Raw genomic sequence first — 14,959 nt, forward strand, 5'->3', positions numbered from 1 at the left:
GTGTTAAGAGGACTAAAGAATAAAGCTATGTCGTCTGCTCAGAAGAAAACAAGGAAATCCTTCCCAACATTGTTCATTCCAATGAGATAACCTCAGTGGGTTTACAAAGTTCTGTCACATGGGCCTAGACGTTAAGACCCATCAGTAACCATTTTCTCTGAGATTGGGATGGCTCGTCGTCCACTTAGTGTTGTTTAGAAAAATCTCCTCTCCAGAATCGCTTGAACCCAGGAGACAGAGGTTGCAGAGAGCTGAGATCGCATCATTGCACTCCAGCCCAGGCAACAAGAGTGAAATTCTGTCTCAAAAACGAAAAAGAGGAAGAAGAAAAATCTCCTCTCCTACTCTTTTTTGATATCTTCTAGGCAAAGAGGTCTGGATTGGGAAATGTTGAAGGGCCTCTCCTGGCACTGAAGTCCCTTCCAAATGCACCCCTCCCTCCATGCTCTCTTCTGCAGCCCCTTGTCCCTGGACATGCCCTGACATTCCCACTGCTCCAGCTCTGACCAAGCCCTTCCTGTCCCTGGATGCCGTTCCCCTCCTCTCCACAAACCCCCTTGCTCTGTGGGGCCTCATCCATGGCTCCCCTTCTCTAGGCAGCCTTTCCTGACTGCGTGGCCAGCTAGGATCACTCCTGGCAGTCATTGCTCCCTTGGCCCACCATTTCCTCTTCTGGATTAGTCCTCTGCCTCCCCTAATAGCTTACAAATCCAATGGGGGCACCAATGACTCCTTGTGGCCACCCTGCCTGTCATAGAGTAGGTGCTCAGTGTTCAGAAATGATAATAAAAAACCAGATGCCATGGGGAGGTGTTATGGTTGGAAGAGGAGAAAATCAAGCTTGCTTCCTACCCATAAATGAATCAACAGACATATCCTGAGCACCTATTTTGGGCAGAGTCCCAAGGGTTGGAATGGGCTGTGTAAAAGGTACCCATACCCTGCTTAGTAAGGTCCGCTGGGTTCCTTGTGCACTGGTGCCACACTGCTTCACAAATGACCTCCAGTAAAGAGAAGCACAGTATAAGTGACCGCAAGTAGAAGCAATACAAAAACTCTAGAAAGAAGGAAATTCGGCTGGGTGCGGTGGCGCATGCCTATAATCCCAGCACTTTGGGAGGCCAAGGTGGACGGATCTCGAGGTCAGGAGATTGAGACCATCCTGGCCAACATGGCGAAACCCTGTCTCTACTAAAAATATAAAAAATTAGCTGAGCGTGGTGGCACACACCTGTAGTCCCAGCTACTTGGGAGGCTGAGGCAGGAGAATCGCTTGAACCATGGAGGCAGTGGTTGCAGTGAATCGAGATTGTGCCACTGCACTCCAGCCTGGGCGACAGAGCAAGACTCTATCTCAAAAAAAAAAAAAAAGGAAATTATTTGTGAGGAAGAAATATGGAAAACATTTGAGCACCTCCTGATTATAGAAGTAGAGGAACTCTACTCCGCAGCAGGAACCTTTACCTCCCCAAAAATGTCTGTCTGCCTGTAAGTTGTTGACGCTACCCTAGGGCCAGCTATATCGTCCTGCTGCCGTTCATGCCAGGAGTTAAAAGGAAACTGGAGTATGTTGAACAGAAACTAAAGGTTAAGCTTGCAGAATCAGAACTGAGTCTAGGAGTACTTAGCTGGGGAAGAAACCAGTGGGAGTTGGAGATAGTGTCTCTGTTTACAGGGGATTTTATACAGAAGAGACAAGGTATTCCTTACTTAAACTCAGGTCATATTTTTAAAGTGGATTTCCAACTCAGGGACTGCAGTATAGTGGAAAACCCCTTGGCAGAGGATGGAGTAGGCTGCGACTTACCTCATTTTCCATTACAACAGTAACCCATGGTCATTGCAGACATTTTGGAAAATATGGAATGGTAGAATGAAAATGAATCAACCAAAATTCTATCATGCAAAGACATCCACTGTTAACATTTCTTTCCATTCAGTATCTTTTTCCTTTGCAGAAAGTGTCTTTTTTTAAATAGTTACTATAATACTGTATTTATATGATTTTTGTATTCTGCTTTTTTCCCTTAATGTTATACATAAGCATTTTCTGAGCAACTATTCTAAGGCAGTTTGCTCCTTGCCGAGAGAATGGCAGATGCGTTGTAGTGTACGCTTGCAGTCAAGAAGTTCATCTCAAAAAGAAATGAGGGGCTGAGGTCCAGGGCACGGTGCAGTGCACACTTGGCACTTCTGTCCCCTCCTCAGGCTGTTCACCCCTCAGGACCTCTGCCTCTGACCAGACCCCTTACCCTCTCAGTTTGCTGGCCATGCACCCTGGAACTGAAGTTCCTGGGGCCCCAGGTCTCTTTGGATATTGGGGGCTGCTAGGTGAGGTCATGGTAAAGACTCAGACCTGAACCCAGGAGCTCTCTGCCCAGAGCTGTGCCCAGGCCTCTATGGGTGCAGCTGTCACAGCAGTGGACTCAGTCCCCATGGCCACTGCCCCCAAACTGATTTCATATGAGTGTGCATGTGTGTATGTGTGCACGTGTGTGTGCATGTGTGTGCGTGTTTTGTGTGTTGTGTTGTAAAATACATATAATGAAAGTTACCATTTTAACCTTTGAAAGTGGGCAATTGAATGATTTTAGTATATTCACGAGGTTGTGTAATCACCACTGCTTAATTTTAAAAGTTTTCATCACCCCAAAAGGAAAAGTTTTTATTACCCCAAAAGGAAACCTCATACCCATTGGCAATCACTCACTCCTCATTCTCCTCTTCTCCCTGCCCCTGGCCACTGCTAATCTGCTCTCTGTCTCAATGGATTTGCCAGTTGTGGACATTTCATATAAATGGAATCACACAACATGTGGCCTTTTGATACTGGTTCCTTTCACTTAGCGTATCTTTGGGCTTTATCCATGTTGTATGGATATTGGCATACTGTTTCAAGTATGAATGCATGTATTGGCATTCATTTTCGTGGCTAATACTATTCCATGGCATGTGTATACCACATTGTGTTTATCCATCCAACCGTTGATGAACACCTGGGTTGTTTCCACCTTTTTACTTCTGTGAATAGCGCAGTTATAAACATTTGTGTACAAGTTTCTGTTTGGGTCCCTGTTTTCAATTATTTGGGGGTGTATATGTGAATTGCTGCTGGCTTATATGGTAAATTGATGCTTAACCTGCAGGGACCCCCAGGCTGATTTTGTCCCTGCAGAATGTGTTAAGGGAGCCTTGCTTTCCTTGGGCACTTAATGAACCTCTGAAGCCCTTTCCATCCCAGTGGTCCCAAGTTCATCTCAGAAACCCTCTCTGAAAAGGGCTCTCCTTTCTACATCCATGGCCAGCCTTACCTGCTGGTCGGGCAAAGCCTTCATCTCTTCGTTTCCGAATGTGAGCAATGTCTGCCTGCTGCCGACGCTCCTTCTCTTCCTAAGCTAAGCTCCTGGGTCCTTGCCCCACCTGAGCTAAAGCTTTTGTAGCAAAGAGGTTAGCAAAGAGACAAACCCAGGAACCATGGTCCAGCTTTCACCCTCCCAGGTCTGCAGTGGCCTTGAGGGCTGCAGAGGTTTTTGCTAAGACTCTGACTCCTTTAATGACCTGGAACAGTTCCTCTGGGCCAGCCCTCTGGGGACAGGGAGTGAGGGCGTGAGTCAGCCTGTGTTTCCTGGTGTCTTTGTATGTGTCTTGCCTCAGAGTAGGACATGATTTGATCCTGTGAGTGGAAGTGGAAATTTTAAGCTGTAATTGGAGTTTGGGATTTTCAAAAATAGAAAGAGATAAGAAAGAGACTGGGCTTCAGCTGTCATCCGCTGTCCTCAGCTGGTGTTTTCCACATTGAAAACCTCCCCAATTTTCCTTCTTTTCCTTTCAATTACATGATGATACTTGAAACAAGTACCAAGTTGGGGTTTTTTTAAACATAAGCTTTTTTTTTTTCAGTCTCCTTATCCATGTAGTTCTTTAGTGGGAAAAAAAGATTTTAAGAAACTCCAATCTCTGCAAAGCATTTGGTAAATTTATATAAATCATAGCTTACATATTCTTCAAAGTCTTCTCACATGCCTTTCTCTCTTGTTTCCTCACAAAAGCCCAGTTAGAGAGGCAGGATAGTTTTGCAAATAATAATTTGTCTTTCTTTTATAGATGAAAAAACAGAGTCCCCAGAGCTGGCTGATTTACTTAAGGTCACACATATTCTAGATGGCAGAATCAGAATGGGAACCCAGGTGCCCTGTCAACCTAGCTGTCCTTGTCTTTGCCCCACAATGTCACCTCCTTGAGGATTCCTCCCTGTGTTCCCCACGCTTCCCTTCAGGCCAGCTTAGAGGCCCCCAGGCTGTGTATCTATACCCACATCAGAACCATCTACTCACCTGTCCTCACCTTCTCTAGACTGTGAGGTCTTACTCATCCTTGTACCTGCCACGATTCCTAAACCATAGTAGGTGCTCAGGAGTGCTGGTTGATCACAAGAGTGGACGTCTCTAGGAGCTTTTTGATTGCCCATTCACAATGTGGTTTTAATTACATGACTCAGTGGAGGAATGAGAGACCTGATGGCAGGGGTGATAGATGGCCATGGGCTGATGCATTCAGCCTCTTGTAGTTGCTCCTGGTGAGGGTTGGGTAGGAGTTGGGTGGAGAGTAGGGGCTTGGATTTGCTTGGAGGAGGGGAGAGGAAGGAGTGTGGTCCAGGATCTGCAAGGGTTCCACCAGCTGCCTGCTTGAGCCTAAGCATGGACCTTGCTTTAAAGATACATCCTGCTGGGGCATGCACACAGAGAGCTCAGTGTGCCTCGGTGCTTTAATTGAGAGTCCCTCCATCCCCCAGCCTACAGGAGGAGAAGCCGTCTTGTTCAGCTGTAATTGACCCACCTGCTTGCTAGCAGCACTGACACAATGTCCTTAGAGGGAGCTAATAGATGCCCTCTTTTAGCCAGCACAGATTGAACACCTGCTGCCCACCAGGCTTTGGGCCAGAGCTGAGGAATACAAAAGCAGAGCAGGTACTGACCTCCCAGGGCACTCAGAGAGGTCGTGTCCTGACTTTGGTGACTCATTATAAAGCCTCTTGCAGGCCCATTCAAGGTCATAGCTTTATACATACTTAGCCCCAAATATCCCTCACTACCTATCTGGCCTCCAAGACTCTCAGCCAAGCAGATACCACAACTGAGCTATGACAGGAATAATAGAAGGACAGAACCCCTCAGAGCTTACAGGAGGAGTGCACCAGAGCCTGTTGCAGCCCTGGAGGCAGAGCCCATGCATGGCTTCTGGGGAAGTCTGTGACCAAAGTAAGCAACCAGCATTTTATTTTCCATTGCAGGTTTTAAATACTGGGGAAAGATTTTTTTTAAAGTCAAAGCAAAACAGGATTGCAGTCTGGGGGTCCCCAAGACTACCCTCAGGTTTAATAACTTGCTACAAGGACTGAGGACTCAGCAAAACTGTTAGAATCATGGTTATGGCTTAACTACAGTGAAAGGATACAAATTAAAACCAGCAATGGGTAAAGGTGCACAGGAAGAGTCCAGGCACAAGCTTCCAGTTGTCCTTTCCCAGTAGGTTGTACAGATACCACTTACTTTTCCTAGCAAGGTTGTGAGGCAACATCACAGAGTATTGCCAAAGGGTAAAGCTCCCCCAAGCCTCGATATCCAGGGTTTTTATTGGGTGTCAGTAAATAGACATGGCTAACTACCCTCATGGTCTCCATGCCTTTTCAGAGGTCAAGTTGAGTTGGTACCACACAGCCCAAGGTCTTCTCCATAAACCACATTGTTAGCATAGATTATCTGGTATAGCCCACAGCCCCAGGTAAACAAAGACAGTCTTCTAGGCAGGACATTCCAAGGGGTTAGAGGTTACCTCCCAGGAGCTGGGCAAGGGCCAAACATATCTTTGGGCATGGTTAATCCTTTATTGCATAAGAGTCACAGAAGGACCTAGTACAGCTGCAGAGGCCCCAAAGCTCAAAGCAAAGGCAAAACCAAGACTTTGTCAGACATACAGAAGATATCTCTGAACTTCTGAGGTCATTTCAGAATCCAAGGAACAATTGTGTGTGTATTTGTGTGTGCATGTCCAGGTATTTGTGTGGATGGTGGTGTTTGTGTGCCTGCAGTATGTATCCATATATATCCATGTATCCTGTTGACATATCCACAGACACACAATGACAGTGGCCCAAGAGCCCCAGAGGAACTGTGGCAGCTGGGCAGGTGCAGTGCTGACTATGAATGAACCATCTGTGACATCCCAGAGGTAGAAGTAATGCATTGAAAATGAGCATTTCTTTCCATGTGGGCCAATTGGTTTTCAGAGGCACCTTGTTACTGTCAGAATGAGTCACATGTGGGAGGCTGAGGGCCAAATTAAGTCTGTGAACTTAAAATCAGGCACTCAGTGAATCTAGAGTTTAAAATAAGAAGACAACCTCATTTGGGGGAAAGATTGAACCAGGACATTAAATGGCTTCAAGGAGAAACAGAGGTTCCTGCCTGTGCTGGCCAAAGGGTGGTTGGTGCAGAGGATTGGAAAAGCAGTCCTGCCTGGTTCCCAGGGACCTGCTGGTTTTGATGGGCTGCCTGATTCCCATTTAGCTGTCCAAAAGTTTCGGTGTTCACAGCTCTTTGACACCTCTCTGGGCAATGTGGGGAGTTTTCCTCACTGCACATCAGGTACAGGGCTACTCACCCAGAAATGAGAAATTTGAAAAATATATGTACAGTGGCTCGATGGCTCCAAGAAGCTGGTGACTTAGGCTTGCATATTTTGAAAATGTTTCCTGCGTGATTTTGATGCCGTAGATGGGGTGGTCTGAGGGATGTAGCAAGTAATGAGGCTGGAAAGCTAGATATAGGCCTGTTCTTGATGGTCTGGGGTGCTATGCTAGGGAGTTTGTACTTTATCTTAGAGGCAGTTAAAGTTTTTAGCAGCTGAGTGGCAGAGTCAGATTTGCAAATCAGAAAGACAACTTTGGCAGCCATATGTAGAATAAAAGGAGAAGAGCAGGAGATAGAGTGGGGTTGGGTTTAGGAGTCCATTGTAGTACTCCAGGCTTGAGGGGATGGAGGAGAGGCAGGCTGAACTCAAAGAGCAGTTTTGGAGTTAGAACCAGCAGGATTTGGTCTGGTTGATGGGCTGGGTGAAGCTTCTTCATTTAGTGCTGCGGGGAGGGAAGACAGGTGATGATTCTCTTAACAGAAATAGGGAACTTAAGGAAGGGAGCATGTTTGGGGAGAAGACAATGAAGTCAACCTTTGAAAGGTGAGTGAAATTCACATGGAGGTGGCCAATGGCATATTGTATCTGAGTCTGGAAGCTAACAGGAAAGTCGGGGCCTGGTACAAATTTGTGACTATTCATCTGCAGGGGACAATTAAAGTTAGGACTCTGGGAGATGCTATTCATCAACTTATCCATGAACCACAGGCCTAGAATGAAGCACCATGGGAGTATGGTTTTGCTTCTTGGGGCTGCAGTCTTGGGGTCACCTTCCCAGCTGTATCAGTCCATTCTAACATTGCTATAAAGAAATACCAGAGACTGGGTAATTTATAGAAGAAATGAGGTTTAATTGGCTTATGGTTCCACAGGCTGTATAGGAAGCATGATGCTGGCATCTGTTCAGCTTCGGGGGAGACCTCAGGAAACTTACAATCATGGCAGAAGGTGAAGGGGGTGCAGGCTGGTCACATGGCCAGAGCAGGAGCAACAGAGCAAATGAGTGGGGAGGTGCCACACACTTTTAAACAACCAGATCTCACAAGAAGAACATACTCGCTATCACCAGAACAGCACCAAGGGGATGGTGCTAAACCATTCATGAGAAATCCACCCTTATGATCCAGTCACCTCCCACCAGGCCCCACATCCAACACTGGGGACTGCAATTTGACATGAGATTTGATTGGGGACACAGATCCAAACCGTATCACCAGCTGACTATGTCCTCTGCCTCCTAGAGCCCCACTCATGGTGAAGGCCTTCTGGAGCCCCTTCTTCTCAATTTCCCCTTTCTGGGTGTGCAATACTCCCCAGCCAGCCTCCATCATGTCCACCTTTCTTAGATGGCCACTGCGGCAGGGAGGTCCCAGCGGTCAAGGAAAACCTCTTAGCATTTTAGGCATCAGAACTGGAGAGGTCCCATTGCCCAGTACCCCCTTTTATAGATGGAAAAATTAAGATCCAGAGATGAAAGGGCTCTATGAAGGCCACAAAACTCATCTCTGGCCCTACCCTCACGAGGCCATCCCAAGCTCCCTGACTCCCAGCTGGGCTCCTCTCCATAAGCTAAGTGTGGGTCTGTTGTCTTACAGGACTACACGCGGGTGGTGTGCCCTGTGATCGATATCATTAACCTGGACACCTTCACCTACATCGAGTCTGCCTCGGAGCTCAGAGGGGGTGAGTTGGGCTAACACCTCCTCCCCAGTAAGGATTTTCTTTTCCTCTCAGTCGCTGCTTTTAAGTGGGGAGAGTGAAGGAAAAGCTCTTAGTTGCTTGTCGAGAAAGCTCAGCCTGCAACCTGCACTATAATTACCTTAGCTTGGCCCTTACCACCAGGACTGTGGATGGAAGGGCTAGGGGGTGGGCAGGATGCTCCCAGCACCCAGAGCTGCAGCTCTAAGATAGGGCTCACCCCACTTAACGTCCAAAAATGTGATGGGAGCAAGGATTTCCCAGCTACATGTGGCCTGCATTGTTCTGATGCCAGCAGTGGGCACCACCCTCTCCTAGAGACATGTGATTATTCTGTTAACAGGAGTAGGGACCTTAGAGAAGGGAGCATGTTTGGGGAGACCCACCCCAGCTCTCCACATAGGGCCCACTGTTGCCCCCACTTCAAGAATGACTTTTAGGTGACTCAGGTAGTTTAGGAGCCTCTCACAAACCTCCTGCTCACACCTTCCTGAGACTCAGTGCCAAGGCCCACATTCCATGACTGTCCATCCTGTCATCCTCGGCCCCTACCCCTAGGCTCTTTATCCTCTGCCCTTTATTTCTAACCCTACACAGCAGAGAAAGCTCAGAGAGGCAGTAGTGGGTAGAGGAAGAACAGGAAGCTGTGAACGGCGCTTTGGCAGCCATGCTGCTGATCAGCCTAGGGAAACCTGCAATCCCAGGGACTGGCCTCTTTGAGACCTACCTCTCCAGGACCTGGGTACATTCATGACCTTCTGGAGAAGGTGCAGAATGAGCAAGTGCTTTTGAGAGACCAAAGCAGGTGGGTTGGTGCTGTGTTGTAGGGTTTGACTGGAGCCTCCACTTCCAGTGGGAGCAGCTCTCCCCAGAGCAGAAGGCTCGGCGCCTGGACCCCACGGAGCCCATCAGGTAAGTGGGAAGAGTCTGTGCAGGGGTGGGCAGACCATCACCACTGGATCCTGTCAAGTGTAGGGAGGTGCTCAATATCCGATGTCAAAGCATCAAGCAGACAAAGGGAGCCCTTTGCCAGGCCATCTCCACTTTTGCCTTTATTTTAGGAGGTTTCTATCCTCTTGGGTTCTTCTCGCTAAGGGGATGGGGGCCAGCAGAGGCCTGTGCTGAGGTGTGCTGCCCACCCTCACACATGCCATGATGTCCTTGTGCCTCCTGCTAATGTCGGAGCCCAACGTTGGTTGAGTGGTCCCATTTGGCCTCTAGTGAGGGGAAAGATGGTCCCTTAGGGCCAGGAGCAAAGTCCCAGGGTCTTGGACATCAGGATTCAGCCCAGGGATGTTGAGTCAGCCACTGCTGTAAGTGGAGGCCAATATGAAGGTCACTGTGACATATTCATAAGCACAGCTGCCCTGTTCTCTGCAGGAAGATGACAGTGGCATGAACTCTGGCACTTTGCCGGGCTGTGGGTGGCTTTGTCCTGACCCACATTCTCTCCCAGGCCCCACTGTGACCCACAGCATATTGTGGCTAGGGCTTTGCATGGGGCTTGGGGACCAACTGAGGGCTTGGGGTAGAGTAGAGCATAGTGGTCACCACACAGAGGAGCCTGTGGTCTCAGCTTCAAGAGTGATGGTCTTGGTGTCCTACCTACTGGACAGTAAACCAGTCCCGGTCCTCTTGGGAATACTTAAGCTAAAACAAGCCTACCTCAGGCAGGGCAGCAGGAGGATAAGAAGTGTATGGATAGATACAGAGGCCACTGGATTTCTCAGTCCAGATTAGGGATGCCCAGGACTAGCCAAAGGCATCTCTGTGTCTCTGGTGTTGCCACATAGTAAGTATTTAATCAGTTTTGTTGAGTTGGCTGAAGTCAAATTGAGGACAAAGGGACTAGCAAGAGCTAAGAATGGGAATGTGAATGGTGACCTTCCAAATGGGGGTGGGGACTCTGAGAACTCTACTGTGGGGTAGGACCTTGGTCTCATCTACCTGATGGCCCCTCCTTGCTCCTCCAGGCTTCTCTATTTGGAGAGATACCAAGAGGAAAATTGGAGCCAGTTGGTACCCAGGACAAAGTCCTTCATTTCTAAAGGGAGAGGGAGGAGGAGCTTCTTATTATGCTGAGCATCACACAGCTCACATCAGCTCCTCACCACGGGCAGTGCATGGTGTGGGTGTGGGAAGAGCAAAGGGTCAAGGTGATGCTGTGCAGCTCCCATGGGGTTTTCCTGCCTCTGTCACAGGGGTGGCATTCTCAGGACAGGTTCTCTTCTTGTGGGATAGCTCTGCTCATCAGAGGGCACTTGTTTCCCAGGATGAAGCCAGTTCTCAGGGAACAGCAGGATGTGGCAGCATCAGGAGACCTGGGCTTCTGACCAGCTGTCCATCAGTTACTTCTTTGATATGGAAGAAAACTTCCTTCACCCTCTGGATCCACTGAACGGGGGCCAGGTCTTTGAGGGCTTGCCCACCTATCCAGCCACTGATTATTAGCTTGGAATCTGCTCCCCTCCTGCCTTCCTTGGTAGCCCCTTTTCAGGCATTTCTCTGGCATCTCTCCAGAGAAGTCTGGGGACTGGGGCGAAGAAAAGGAAAAAAATATGAGGGTGTGTGAGTTTGCTAGGGCTGCTGTAACAGCATACCACACACGGGGCTGCTTAAACAACAGAAATGTATCGTCCTGCAGTTCTGGAGGAGAGGTCTGAGATTAAGGTGTCCACAGGGTTGCTTCCTTCTGAGGGCTGTTCTAGGCCTCTCTCCTTGGCCGGTAGATGGCCATGTCTTCCCTGTATCTCTTCACATTCTCTTCCTTCTGTGTGTCTGTCTCTGAGTCCAAATTTCCCCTTTTTATAAGGACACCAGTCATATTGGGCTCATTACCTCATTTTAACTTGATTACCTCTGGAAAGACTTAGTCTCCAATTACAGTCACATTCTAAGATACTGGGAGTTAGGACTCCAGCATATCTTTTTAAGAAGGAATTCAACCCATAACAGAGGCATAAAGAGGAAAAAAAAAAGGAGAGAGAGCCCAGTTTCAGGAAGCAGATGTGCTGCTACCAAGTGCCGCCTCAGCCCTTCTCCTCTGCGTGGTTGGTAGCCCACTGTCCCTTCTCCCAGTAACAGAGCTCCCAAGAGAGCCCTGCTGTGCAGAGCCTGTGGAAGAGGCTGGGGGAAGCTCCCTGGGTCATCGGAATAGCAGGGGTCCTGAGTGAGCCCTGTGTCCCCATGGGAGATATGCTAATGAGTGAATTTGCCTGTCTGCAAGGTCAGGAGATTTACAATCACAGGAAAAACCCTGGAGCTTGTTCTCATTTTAGGTAACTGGAAAATGTACTGGCCCTTCTCGAGAGGAACAGAAATGGGAAGAAAATGAGAGTGGGGTTTTCTTTCCCCAAATGGGAAATGAGTGTTTCAGACTCAAGGGGCCGAAGAATTTGAGAGTGATCTCCTCACTAGAACTGATCCTCTCTCTTTTTCTTCCAAATGCACAGGACTCCTATCATAGCTGGAGGGCTCTTCGTGATCGACAAAGCTTGGTTTGATTACCTGGGGAAATATGATATGGACATGGACATCTGGGGTGGGGAGAACTTTGGTGAGTCCCTGCCTCTGCATCCTGACCTATGCTGTTCTATACACCCTGGGGACTGGGGCGGGGACCTCTGTGGTTTTGGATCCAACACCAAGCTGTCAGAGAGTCACATGTGCTTGGGATGAGGTCCTGGGAGATGGTGAGTTACTCTTTTGGGGGAAAGCAGGTAGGGTGCCAAAGGAATAGTTGTTGGAGGGTGTTGATAACAAGGGAATCTCTCCATGAGGCTGCATGGATATTGAGAACCAGGGAAACACGCTCTGACAGACTATTAGGGGAAAGCTGAGATGTAACAGCCAGGAAGACCAAGGAGGAACACCAAGTCTGAGGGGTCAGATACAGGCTTGAGCGAGGAGTGATGCATTTGAAAATTTGCAGTTCGAAGGAGCTTGAAGAGAAAGAATGAGGAACAGGAACAGCAGTGACATCCATTAACATCCATTAAAGTCTGTTGGCTTCTTTGATTGCAACACTCAGTTTCGGGTATTGAGGAGGGTCTGGGGATATTTTGCCCTTATCTTATAGTGGGAGAGGAAGGGGTGAGGGAATGGGGCTGGGTTATAGGACCCAAAACTGTACAAACAGATGGTTGGATCTGGTCATGGTGGTATAGAGCTGAGGCTTGTAGCCACAGGAGAAACAGCACAGTCAGAAAGACCCATTCCATCTAGCTAGTGATACTTCATACTCATTTCCCTTGTGTATTAAAGGTGTTAACGTCAGGATACTAGCTCTACTTCTTGGGGCTGTTAAAAGCCATTGAAGTAAATGTGTAAGATCTTGGCACCATGCAGGCATAATACATGTCAGTTCCCTCCAGCAGGTGAGACCTAGGAGATCACTAGGATAGAAGCTGCACGAGGGCAGGGGTTGGGGTCCATTTTGCTCCTGGCTGTCTCCAGTGCTTAGCATAGTGGCTGCCAGGTAGGAGGCCCTCTGTAACTATTTGTTGAATGAACATATCACAGTAGAGTAAAAGGGAGCCTCCCAAAGTGTCAGGACCCTTCCCTCTCTGGGTACCATGGCACATGTCTGGCACGGGCTCTCTGAGCAGGGGCTCAGGCCAAGAAAATGATCCATGGGGCACATCCCAGCATTTAGCAGTAATCTGTGCATTGTCTGCTGCCATTGTTTTCTCCTGTTTCTGCCTCCAGGGTGTTTTATGGCTTTCTCCCTCAGTCACTAAGAGTTATTTCCTGGAAATTTATGGCTTCTGGCCTGACCCACAGCATCTGTTCTCCCAAACTGGGCAGTGTAGAGAAATGCATCAGAAAAGTCAGTCTCCTGTCATACAGCATCCAGACTGGATGCCCAGCAAACAAAACAGAAAAACACCCCAACACCCACACAAAATCGAATCCCTTCCCTGGGACCCAGCCCACGAAGGCCTTCTGGAATGTGATAGGGGGCTGTTGGTGTGGGGTTCGAGGCTGGGTCTGCCTCCACTAGCTCAGGAGAACTTGGAGCAGGTGGACCTTTGGTGTTCTCAGTGGGGTAGGGACTTCTCTCTTATGGGGTGGAGCCCATTTTTCTGTCTTGACAACCTCGGTATTATAGTTAGTGATTTGTTCCAGCCTTTCTCTCAGCCATCAGATGAATCCTCTCTACAGCATTTCTTATAGACAGCAGCCATCCAATCTCTGCTGAAATGCTTCTTATAATGATGCATTCGCTATTTCACAGTTTGGCATATTCTGTTGTAGATATATTTTTTGTTGAACTATTAGAGAATTCTTCTAAGTCAAAGCCTAGCTACCCCATCTTCTGTCTGTCAGGGCTTGTACTGCCCTCTTGAACTGCACAAAGTGATTCTTCTTCCACATGGAAGTTCTATTTGGATTCAGGCAGCATGAATTTCAAGGATGGCACAGTCTGGTCCATTTTGGTATTGGTAGCAATACCTTTCCTTATAGCAATGTTAACACACATCTGCTCAAATCAAGTAGCAATCTCGTCTAGCTGGCTTCCGACTCTTTTGGCATCAACAAGGGCTGATTGGAATAGAGAAGTTGGAGAGGGTGCTGGGAGGTGTGGGAGAGACATTTGCAATCCATCACAAAATTTTTAAACCACAAAAAAAGCACTGCCAACAGCTATCACAGGGAACACTTCATTTTACCCCACCCCAACATTCCATTATGTTATAGCCAGCTAACAGCACTTTGAAAGCCATTTCTGGATTTTTTTTTTTTTTTGGCATTTTATATGCCAGAAAATGCAGTGCTTTTCCAGTGGTGGCTGTGTCACGTGGACAGTGTCACATCTGCGGGTGGGGATAACAAGGCACCTGAGTACGTGAAGGAGGAATTTGAAAGAGGGTCCCCGTGAAGATCAGGGATTTGGATGGGGTGTACGAGTGATGCTCCAGCTGCGAAGGGGAGATGGCACTAAGGGGTGAAGAAAGGAGTCCTGGCTCCAGAGTGTGGCAGGAAGGGCCTCCTACCCACCAAGTCACCAAGTCCTGCAGATCAACTGCCCTCAGCATCACTCACATCCGTCGCCTTCTCTCCATCTGCTCCAATACTCTCCTCAGTGGTCCTCCATCTCTATTGTACTATTGAATCTGAGCTCTCACACCCCTGCCAAAGTGCTTGTTTTGAAATGCAAACCTCCCCACCCCTTCCAGGCCTGGCATTCTCAGTGGCTCCCTTTTGTCCTAAGGGGAGACTCACACTCCTCAGCTGGATCCCTCCCTCCCATGGCCTTGCCTGCCTCTCCAGCCTCATCAGCCTGCTCCTGCCTCAGCCTTAGGTCCAGAGGTACCAACAGAACCTCCCAGTCTTCCCAGAGTGAGTCCAACCCACTATTAGGACCTAGCTTCCCTTTTCCACCAAACTTACTCTGCTGCAGAAGCTGACACTCTGCAGGACTCAGCCCTGGGGCCACCTCCTCTAGAACCAGAAAGCTTTCCCTGCCCTACCTCTGGCCCACCCTCTCCCTCATTCTGCACCCTTCAGCACCAGGTTCTCTTTATCACTGCACTGAGCCCTTGTATGTGTTTGTCTCTTTCTTCTACTG

At 48.4% G+C, this 14,959-nt stretch overlaps 1 protein-coding gene across 2 annotated transcripts in view; it reads left to right on the forward strand.

Moving 5' to 3' along the window:
* The window catches only part of GALNT14 (polypeptide N-acetylgalactosaminyltransferase 14), a 227,605-nt gene that overhangs the window by 183,971 nt on the left and 28,675 nt on the right, over window positions 1–14,959 (forward strand). For both annotated transcript variants that reach the window (XM_004029060.5, XM_019021547.4), the window contains exons 7-9: window positions 8,286–8,373; window positions 9,216–9,300; window positions 11,841–11,944. In XM_004029060.5, coding sequence (XP_004029109.3) covers window positions 8,286–8,373; window positions 9,216–9,300; window positions 11,841–11,944 — 277 coding nt within the window. The remainder of the gene's footprint in view (window positions 1–8,285; window positions 8,374–9,215; window positions 9,301–11,840; window positions 11,945–14,959) is intronic.

Source organism: Gorilla gorilla, chromosome 12 (assembly GCF_029281585.2).
Source record: "Gorilla gorilla gorilla isolate KB3781 chromosome 12, NHGRI_mGorGor1-v2.1_pri, whole genome shotgun sequence".
NCBI lineage: Eukaryota > Metazoa > Chordata > Mammalia > Primates > Hominidae > Gorilla > Gorilla gorilla.